This window comes from Labrus mixtus, chromosome 8, assembly GCF_963584025.1.
Source record: "Labrus mixtus chromosome 8, fLabMix1.1, whole genome shotgun sequence".
NCBI lineage: Eukaryota > Metazoa > Chordata > Actinopteri > Labriformes > Labridae > Labrus > Labrus mixtus.
In genome coordinates this window covers 11086110-11096991 of record NC_083619.1, presented here as the reverse complement: position 1 = coordinate 11096991, position 10882 = coordinate 11086110, and the positions used below count along the sequence as shown (strand labels likewise).

The 10882-nt window shown below is 40.7% G+C and overlaps 1 protein-coding gene across 5 annotated transcripts; it reads left to right on the top strand.

The window, feature by feature from the left end:
• The first annotated feature begins 1413 nt into the window (after window positions 1-1413).
• On the top strand, window positions 1414-10197 carry LOC132978908 (protein zyg-11 homolog). Of its 5 annotated transcripts, none has more exons than XM_061044263.1 (14): window positions 1414-1552; window positions 2229-2397; window positions 3099-3892; window positions 4090-4230; window positions 5458-5634; window positions 5883-5947; window positions 6227-6326; window positions 6560-6610; window positions 7029-7190; window positions 7288-7335; window positions 7673-7873; window positions 7982-8034; window positions 8388-8485; window positions 8943-10197. In XM_061044263.1, exons 1-14 carry the CDS (start codon window positions 1550-1552, stop codon window positions 9113-9115), a joined length of 2235 nt encoding a protein of 744 aa, XP_060900246.1. In that variant the 5' UTR covers window positions 1414-1549; the 3' UTR covers window positions 9116-10197. The 5 variants fall into 5 exon arrangements, with proteins under 5 accessions (XP_060900246.1, XP_060900245.1, XP_060900247.1 ...); XM_061044262.1 differs by lacking the exon at window positions 1414-1552 and adding an exon at window positions 1773-1931 and having other exon boundaries at window positions 7032-7190; XM_061044261.1 differs by lacking the exon at window positions 1414-1552 and adding an exon at window positions 1774-1931.
• The last annotated feature ends 685 nt before the right edge of the window (window positions 10198-10882 follow it).

Here is a 10882-nt window from a genome sequence, read left to right as displayed (position 1 = left end):
TCGTATACAAAAACGATTACAGTCAATTATGTCTCAAATTTAACTCAACATGTAACAGTGATCAAATATTATTATGGACATATTTCTGGTTTTCATGATTTCATGGCAGATTTCATCATGTTTTCTTCATGTTTCCTATTAATTGATGTGTAAAAATTGACCTGAGGGCCACGTTGAGGGTTGATGGGGGCCGCCAGTTGCCCACCCCTGGGTTAGGCTATTTGTTTTAGTGGGATACTGAAATTATCACCTGAACTGGCAGGCTGTCACATTAAATAATTGTTACATCCAGCTCTCTCGGTGAGCCCCTCCTTGTGGCTAAAATAGTTTATTACCACCTCTTTCACACAATTACAGGTGCACTTTTAAATTAGCCTAGATAAGTCTCCCTGTGTAATGTTGTAAATGAGATAGATAGATAGATAGATAGATAGATAGATAGATAGATAGATACATACATACATACATACATACATACATACATACATACATACATACATACATACATACATACATACATACATACATACATACATACATACATACATACATACATACATACATAGATAGATAGATAGATAGATACATACATACATACATACATACATACATACATACATACATACATACATACATACATACATACATACATACATACATACATACATACATAGATAGATAGATAGATACATACATACATACATACATACATACATACATACATAGATACATACATACATACATAGATACATAGATAGATAGATAGATAGATAGATAGATAGATACATACATACATACATACATACATACATACATACATACATACATACATACATACATACATAGATAGATAGATACATACATACATAGACAGATAGATAGATAGATAGATAGATACATACATACATACATACATACATAGATACATACATACATACATACATACATAGATACATACATACATACATAGATAGATAGATACATACATACATACATAGATAGATAGATAGATAGATAGATAGATACATACATACATACATACATACATAGATAGATACATACATACATACATACATACATACATACATACATACATACATAGATAGATAGATAGATAGATAGATACATACATACATACATACATACATACATACATACATACATACATACATACATACATACATACATACATACATAGATAGATAGATAGATAGATCTGTTAGCATCATAGACTGTAAATATAAAGGTTAGCATGAATACATTATTTTTACAGTCTATGGAATAGACTAGACAGGACTTCCAGCAAACAGTTGCTGACGTCACGTACACTGACCAATCGGATGCGCTAATCTCTTGACAGGTGATAGTAGATACTACTCGACATGTTTCGCCGCAGCAGCCGATATCAAAGCAGCTGATTTCTTAGTTGTCTTTGACTAAATGGGAAGAAACGGATTTAAAATAAGTACGTTTTTCATGTAAAAAAAAAATCTGGTGAACATCGTGCTATTTTCGTGTTTCTGACGTCTACTCTGTTTACTTCACAAGCATGGTGAGTGTGTCTCCGTCCCTCGCTGTAGTCTATTAAATGGTACCGGTGTTAGCCTACAAACAGCAATGAAGAACCAGCTGCTCTTGTCCAGTTTGCCCTCCAGAGAGCAGTGGGATTAGGTGATTTAAACGAGCTTTACTTGAGTGCAGTCACTCATCTGTTGAGGATAAAATTAGCCTCCTACAGTGTTACAGATCCTGTGTCATTGTGGGTCTGCTGAGCCCCTGAGGAAGAAGCCTTGAAGACAACTGTCAGGGCTTAAATGTACTTTTAATTCAGTTCTTTAAAAAAAAAAAAAAAGGCCTACATATATGAAAGTTGTAATGCATAGTTGAGTTTATTTGACATGGGCAATGCACCAAACAACTATTGGGCCAGAGTTAGCTATAAAGCAAATTTACATGTGTTGTTCCTGAACATGTAGGAAGACGAATTTGTTTGGTGAATTACTCAAATTTACTCTTTTCAAGTAATGATATCTATAAGCCATCAAGTAATCGTGTGGAATGTTTTTTTCAAAAGCCTGTTTCACTTTATTGATTTCAAGTTTCTTGTGCGAAGATTGTCCATTAATTAAGGAGGATCTACCTTTTCAGGCAATAAGCTGCTAAATTATGTAATACTCTGCTGTCTTCATATTATGGGTCCCTTAATTAAGTATTGATTTTTTTTGCAGGATGATGCTGAGGGCCCCGGGGCCCTTAGCGACCTCTGCCTGGCTCAGGTGTGTCGCAGCCTGGACGCTCTGTGCAGCAGGCGAGCAGACGACTCCATGTGCCTCATCTGGGCCCCTCTCTTCCCACAGGAGATGGCTGATCAGTTACTGCACAAGATGGCAACTAAAGGTAGGTCAGGGGGAAGAGAAAGCCTCAAAAACATCAACCAACTGAGGGCAACTTAATGAAGCCATTAAAGGTATAATAAGCAAAATGTTTCACATGAATATAGCAGATATCTAATATAGCCTACCTTGATATTGGTGAGTAATGCCTTTCTTTCAAACTCTCTCTGAGCTTATTGTTTTTGGATGTGTGCTCATACAGGACGGTACTTCCTTTAGCTTGTTTGTAGTTTCACTCTGAGGCTCAAACATGTTTCGTACACATTTCCTTCTCCACTCATTAGCTGTGTCACCATGGGGGGGAAGAGAGACAGCCCCGCCCTCTCAGAGCTGTTAGTAGAGGCATATTGGTGGAGTTTTGTAACAAGAGTTCAAATGAGTGAGTGTAGAGTGCAACATCTACTTTAAATCTACTCTGTAAGTAACATATTATATGTTTAAGTGAATGTGGTAAACATTTCAAATAAGGGATGCTTAATCTCACATCATGACACGTGTCACCATTGTTTAGGTTTTTTTCCAAGCTCACAACCCTGTATAAACACAGGTAGCTCTATTATCCTTAAATAGCCCTGTCATCATATGACATAATAGTGGGCTATGCCAGGCCGAGATGATGGGGAAAGTCTTTTCCACAAGCACAAATTTGGCAAAACCGAGGCTACTTTTTCCTACAACATGTCTCTGCTTTCTTTTCTCTACAAGGCATACTGAATGACACAACTGTTGGCATTTTCCGAAACTCAGAAGAGCTCCGTCTTCGCCGTGCTTCCATCCGCTTCTGTTCAGTGTCTGCAGAAGCTTTTCGCCTGGCCCTCTGCTCTCACCGGCTCCAGGAACTTGACGCCTCATGGGTCTCTGGTGGCCTCACTGGAGCTAACATAGTTTCAAGTCTGGCCTCAAACCCCGAGTGCAGATCCAGCCTGCAGAGGCTGACCCTCTGTGGACTACATCTGGACTGGGAGTCTCTGGGGGACGACGAACATGCCGGTTTCAGCTCCCTGCGTGGCTTGAGGACGCTCAACCTTGCCAGCACAGACCTGAAGGATGCTGTCCTTGAGGACATCTGCACTCTCCCTCAGCTGGAGAGTCTGGACATCTCTTGTAGTAGAGTAACACAGCTTACTGCTCTCCTTATTTGCAAGAACACCCTGAAATATTTTATCGCATACCAGCTGCGGCAGCTGGACATGTCGCCTGCCAGGCTGCTGTCCGTCCTCAGCCAGCTTCATGCACTTAGGCATCTGGACTTTTCAGATGATCATTTATCTGTGGATGACAGTGACAGGAGGGACGGGGATGAAACAGTTAGGCAGCTCCTGGAGGGGAGTCCCCAGGTCCTTCCTTCTCTTGTCTCTCTCGATATCTCTGGACGGAAGAGAGTCATGGAAGCAGCACTCAGGGCATTTGTGCAGGCCAGGAGTGGATTGGTCTTCTTGGGCCTGTTAGCCACCGGGGCTAGCTCCTGTGATGTCCTGTCCTCACAGAAGAACATCAAAGTAAGTACCCAGTGTTGGCATTCAGGTTGATGTTTGTGACATGTCACGACATCAGAAAATGTTTTGTGAAGAGACACAAGCTAGACTCTGGCATACGTTTCCAATTTGTGTTTTACTTGAGGCTGTTTGTGTATGTACTGAACATGCTTGCTGCATTTCCTGTCTGTCTTAAGCGCTGATACGCTGTGTGTGTTCAGGTAACCGGAGAGGCTAATGAGAACCAGTTGTGTGAGGCCCTGAGACGCTACAGAGACCGAGAGTGTTTCATCCGAGAGGCCCTCGTCAGTCTCTACAATCGAATCACTGACATCGACAAACCACGGCCAGATATGCTTAAGGTAAAATGGTTAGCTATGTATTGAAACATTATTCTCAAAGCATGATTGCAACTCATTACAACATGTCTTACTTTTGTTGACCCACAAAGAGAGTAGCTGACTCAGATTGGCAATGACCGATGACATTTCTTAAACAATGTCCATAAAGTTAGGATTCAGAACAGATTGTGACCTTTTGAATTCAGGGTTAAACTGACACTTCAGTATTTTACTGTTTGCATTTGTTCTTCTGTTGAACTTCCTGTGCGGGTTTGTTGGCTTTGTTTCATCATTGTCACTAAATGCACTGATCTCAGCCATTTAATATACAGTTTTTAGAAAATTAATATAAAGGTGGCAGATTTATGAAATGATAACCAGGTTTGAAAGCCACCAGACTCATAGTTCAATAATTGCATTGTAAAGTTAATTAAAGCTCCTGTGAGGAGTTTTAAAATAGTTATGAAGCTGACTGAAATGAACAGTGATGCCTCTGTAAAAGCTACAAAAGCAAATTAGAACATCAGGACAAAGATCTACAGTTTCTATATAGATATTTTTAATGCCTAAAATCACTGCTGCAGGGTAGAGGATGGTACATGTTCGTATACTAACATGTCAGCACAGAAAAATAATGTACCACTTTGTCCCCGGGGGTGTCAATATCATCACAATGCTAAAGGTCCTCACCGGAGCTTTACATCTTATTTTAAGATTATGCACTCAAATTTTTGCTCAATGTTGCTATTTTTTATTTACAGGAAGCGATGCTGTGACATCCAGCTATCCCTTTAAGAACATTAAGAGTTCGAAGAGAAATATGACATTAAGCAACAACTAAAAGGACATTAAAATACAAAACATATAATATATGATTCAAAAGGAAATAACTGAAAATTAAAATATTTGACACTAAAATTCGGAATAAATTTAAATATCCTCATTTAGTTTCATATTTTCTGTGCTTGAGTGGGTTTCTTCTATGTGTCAGGTTTTTCTTGGGTGATTACTGATAACGACTCTGCTCTCAAACCCACCAGTGTTATGGTGCTTACCTTACTGGTCTTCACCTACTGGTCTTGCCTTAATGCAGATGGATTCTGTATCATAATCCGCCCCAGAATGTCTGCATGAAGATTTAGACTGCCTTTATCTAGGCAGTTCACAGTGCTTCAGCAATCATTAAAAACCAAACCCTTTCTTATTCTGAGTCACATGATGTGATGGTAACAGTTGTTGTTCCTGTAGTTGGTGCTAAGTGGGATGCAGAGCCACCCCAACTCCCTGCATGTCCACCTGGTGGCGACAGCGTGTGTGTTCAACCTGACCACTCAGGACCTGGCTGAGGCCATGCCTGTCAGCCTGATCAACTGCACTGCCACCCAGCTGCTGCGCTCCATGAAGACCTTCCCCCATCACCAACAGGTCAGTGGGTACACCCGCTGTATCTGATTACAGATCCATAATGACATCATGGAGCTACACAACAAAATGGGGCTCGGAATGGTTGACTCTGACCTCTAACATCGTAACCCTCATTTGCTGCATGTGGTTGCAGATTCCATTCCTCCACTTCCACACAGTATTTTCTGTTACTTTGAATTACCTTATAATGTTGCCATTTATTTTCTACACAGATGGTTCTTCAATTCAAACTATTTTCATCTCTCCAGGTGCAAAAGAACTGTCTGCTGGCATTGTGCAGTGAATACATCCTCCAGGATGTCCCTTTTGACAAGTAAGTTATCCTACTTCTGTTATAATGTGATGCATGAGCCCTCGGCCAGGCAGTAGCCAAGATAATCAGTGCACACACACACACAGAGAGTGGAATTTCAATGTTTTTCCAACAAATTGTGAAATATATTCAGTCTTTAAATCTAAATGCAAAAAGTAATAGCTCCACCAGATGTAAAATTGCAGACCTGAAGTCAGATTTCTCAAGGCTTGTCTGTACATCTCTGCTATATTTTTGTAATACTGTGCTCCTTATGTCCGCGCTGTGATCATGGTTCAGGTATTTAGCAGCCACGCTGGTGATTAACTGGCTGAGTAGCCACGCGGACCCGACCCTCCAGAGGATGGCTGTGGCTGTCATCTCCATTCTGGTGGCCAAGGTCAAGACTCTGCTCACTTACTGTGCATTAATGTGCTGAAGGGAAAATAGCATGGCACCTGTTAGTCCAAACTGTTAAGAGCCTTCATGCCCCTTTCCCGTCCTGTGCTTCTGTGACACTAGTCTTAGCAGCCAGTCATGCTGTCAAGTTAAGTAGGGCGATAAAATTCAGTTTGACATTTAGGACAATGTGCAGAATTCAAAATCACACTCATGTATGTGTTTATATTGTAGTTGTCCACAGAGGAGACCGCTCAGCTTGCAAAAGACGTCTTCATTATGAAGGTATTTTTTACATAGAATAATACAGAGTATTTCATTGTAAACTTACACAACATCACTGGATTAGCACTAGATATGCATGAGTGTATTTCTAGTTCTCCCTTTGTCTTCCTCCCCAGCTTTATATTTCCATTCCCTTCTCACTCTGTGTTCTCATTCACTCACTGACTTTGTCACCTCATTTCTCAAGCATTCGTCCTTCTCAGTTTACCAGATCACATCTCTATTTCACTCTTTGTGTATGCAATCAGGCTTCTCTTTCTCCTCCACTTATTTTCACTTATTGTGTGTCTGGCTTCTCTTATTAATATGTAAACCATTTCATCCAACAGTTGGATTCACCAGTGCCAAAGGATGTTTATTTATTCATTTTTTTCCCTTCTCTCCATCATTCCCCCGCTCTCTCATGTGTGTCTCACAGCAGCTGCTGGCGATCGTGCAGCAGAAAGCCATGGTGGGAGTGGTGGACTCCACTCTGAAGTTCGCCCTGAGTGCTCTCTGGAACCTGACGGATGAGATGCCCACTGCTGCTCGCAATTTCATCGAGTGCCAGGGCCTGGAGCTGTACGAGGAGGTTCTGGAGGTAGAAGACCAAGAAAAAGATCACACTGATAAATACATTAAAAGAGAAAAGAGGGTCACAGACTTTTTTCCTTTCTCTCTTTTTGTTGTTGTTGCAGTCCTACTACACTGAACCTTCAATTCAGCAGAAAGTGCTCGGCCTCCTGGTGGGTTCACTGTGTATTTGTTTTATTAAGGTTCAGCCTGTTCTTGTTTTTATAGTTCGTTTATTCTCACTTAAGCCCATTTTCCTTTTGCAATCCTTCCAACAGTCAGGCTGCGACATCAGAATCTAAATCTGATAAGAGTTTTGACAAATATTTTCATTTCCCCCTCAAGCCTTGCTAAATGTTTAACCAATAGGAATCCAATTCAATCCATCTGCAGGCGATCTGATGTAAGACAGTCCCTGTTTCCCCACTGGCTGTATCATCTTTCTGCCAAGTTACATCCAACATGATTATTGCTGTCATCGCTGCTGTCATCCGTCTGGCTGTGTTGTAGAATAACTTAGCAGAGGTGGAGGAGTTAAAGTCTGACCTGATGGAGGAGGATCTGCTGGAGCACGTCCTCAGCCTGCTGCAGGACTCCCAGCTGGAGGTGGGGGTCCGCTACTTTGCAGCAGGGATCCTGGCTCACCTTGCCTCCAGACCTGAGGCCTGGACCCTGGACGATGAGCTCCGTGACACCATACTGCAGAAGCTGGTGGGTGTGTGTGTGTAACGCAGCTTCTGATTCACTTCAGTTGCAGTTTATAGAAAGTTAAATTTATGTTTGGCTCTTTTTAAGGTTTCTTTCTTTCTTTCTTTGCAGCATGCATCCATAATGACATGGACCCACGTGGAGAGAGAGATGGTCTCTTACAGGTGAAGGAAACAGAAAGTTTGGGAAAATATAAAGAAAGCTTCGTTATTTGAAATGCATTTATTCATCCTCCCTGTTCAAAAAATTCCAACTATTCAAACTGCTTCTTATCTGATCTACAAAAAATAATCCCACATTTTCTCTTTACACTCTCACATTGAACCGAGTTGTTGCTCATTTTATATATAACAACTGGATAGTTTGAATTTGAAACACCATGTAGAATTATCACAGCCTTACCTGTATATAAGATTTTGTTTTGATGAACTGCGGAGGTTCCAGTAGTGCTAATAAGCTTATTATTTGTCTGGTAGCCAAAGAAAACATTCCAGTTCCCTTGTCTTCCTCATTTCAGGTCATTCAGTCCATTTTTCCGATTGCTGCAGACCTGTCAGCCATCAGGGGTGCAGCTGTGGGCAGTCTGGGCCATACATCTGGTCTGTAGTCAAAACAGTAAGACCGGCACACAGACCACCACAGAGATACTGGGAGTAGATTTGACTAAAGAAAACACACATTCCCAACTTTAAGGGGGAACAGCATATTTAGATCAAACTTTGTGTTTATAACAACACTATCTGTTAAGTCGGCTAATAAACATTTTGAATGACACAAAAATAGTTTGTAAGTTTTGTTCATAGATTCATTGTTTTGAGTCATTTCTCAGGCTAAAGTGCCTCAGCCATTTACCTTTGACTTTTACATACTAGGCTTATTTTTTTATATACTTGACTTTAATTCTGTTGTCATCATTTTACATTCCCTACAAATATTACACCCTGTGCAGTGTGAAACACATTCATACAGGCTTTCCTTGAGTATTCATGAGCAGGTGGATCAAGGTATATAAGCCTTCCTTCCTCTCCAGTGTTCTTATCACGTCTTCTCTCTATCCTTCTCTATCCTCTAGCTTCACATTACAGGAGCATGCTGGAGGAGGAGGGCGTGACTGAACTTCTTAAGGCTTTGGATGCACATCCCGACACACACAGTGACATTAAAGTACTCGCAAACAGCATCCTTCAGATGGTAGAGCAACACCAGAGTCATACAGGGCTCTTACACAAGCACATAGAGCCGTGAAAGTCATGACAGAAGTGATTGATTTATTGTTTTTGAGTTGAGTCTAAAACATGGTATGGAGTAACAGACAGTTTATTGATCCTCTTGCAATTACAGGTTGATACAAATGAACACTTATATGTTGTATAGAAAGTATGAACACTTGTATAAAATGTTTTTTTTGTCTTATTTTGAACCGTTTATTTAGCATGAAATCCTTTGGAAACTAGTGGAAAGATATTTAAGTCAAAACAAATGTGTGCACTGTGTGCAAGTTAATGTTCAATCTGTAAATGTTGGACCTTTACATAGCATACCTAATAAACTGAAGCGTTTGTATAAATGTTGCATAGAACCTCAACCTGACACTAGAGGGTGCTTTGGTTCTGTAGCTGCAGGGCTGTTTAACCCTAAAGATCTGATGTGTCACATTTTCAATAATTTCATGTGTAGATTAGAGATCCTACATGATAAGCAGCAAGATACCAGAGCAGTTTATGTCTGCTGTGTTTATCTGTCTGTACTGAGGGCCTCATTATAAATCAGTCATGCACTAAAATAAGTCATCTCTCCTCTCCCTCTCTTGCTCTTGCTCTCTCTCCCTCTGGTACTCGAGATGCTGAATTCATTATATTTTATGTAACACAGCTGGAAGACAGAACTGCTCGTAGGCATCCTCAGTCTATTCTAAGTTGGTCTATTAATAATTCCTTTTGAAAAGTGGATTAACAACCTCACATGAATATTTGAGTTGTACTGACGCGTTCAACTTTTAAGTGCTGTATCCCCTTGATTCACATATTTATACCCCCTGAATGAATTCGAAGGGTTCTGACAGGATATGGCTTTTGCATGCTTGAGGGAGCTGCAGAATACTCCTTACAAAAGAGCTGTGTAAACTGATCCGGGGTCAGCATTTAACAACCGCTTCAACCCCTAAACACATCTTACAGTGGCCGCCCTGTGGGATTAAAGGTCAGGTGCTCTATAGTGAGCATGGTCTGATGCTACCGTGAGAAGTTTAAGACATGAGAAGTGTGGGAAAATGCTATCGCTTTCCAGAGGCTGTAGGTCATCCAACAGCCTGCATGGTGAATTTGCAGTGGTGTGTGTGTGTGTGTGTGTGTGTGTGTGTGTGTGTGTGTGTGTGTGTGTGTGTGTGTGTGTGTGTGTGTGTGTGTGTGTGTGTGTGTGTGTGTGTGTGTGTGTGTGTGTGTGTGTGTGTGTGTGTGTGTGTGTGTGTGTGTGTGTGTAAAACTGGAGCATACAAGGAGGTAAGATGAGCAAAAGGGTAATGGTGGTGTACATCCTATAATCAGGTGTTGAGTTTCTGTTTGTGGGTGAATGAGTTTATCAATATTACAGTGATACGTGAACCGGAGGCTGACACTGAAAGGAAGTCAAGCAAACAATGGAGGTTAACTTAAAGAGCAGCTTTAAATGTTGGTACATTTTTGCTCTCTTGCTAGAGGTTTCAGGCAATGTGCAGAGTTAGCTAGCAGCCAGTTAGCTTAAGTTTAGCACAAAGACTAAACGGGGGGAAATGGCTAGCTCTAACCAAAGGTAACAAGCCCACTAATTAGCTAACAAGGTAATTTTTTTTTACTAATTTGTCTAATTGGTCTAATTTGTTAATAAAGTTGATCTTCGCACTGCAAGTGTTGCTGGAGCTTTTTGACCTCGTCAAGCCTTTCACTCTTCATGCACCTTGTTAGTTGGTGAAGTTATGGCAGAACATCCTCTGCTTCTTCATTTTTGTTTTACAAAAAAACAAGTAGCCTATTATAA

What these genes read in the sequence shown, in the direction of transcription:
- LOC132978908 (XM_061044261.1), top strand. Translation starts at nt 1,899, where the DNA reads ATGGGCAATGCACCAAACAACTATTGGGCCAGA. An exon ending in CACGGCCAGATATGCTTAAG is followed by an intron (nt 4,231 to 5,457) that starts GTAAAATGGTTA and finishes TTGTTCCTGTAG; the next exon opens with TTGGTGCTAAGTGGGATGCA. An exon ending in CCTTCCCCCATCACCAACAG is followed by an intron (nt 5,635 to 5,882) that starts GTCAGTGGGTAC and finishes TCATCTCTCCAG; the next exon opens with GTGCAAAAGAACTGTCTGCT.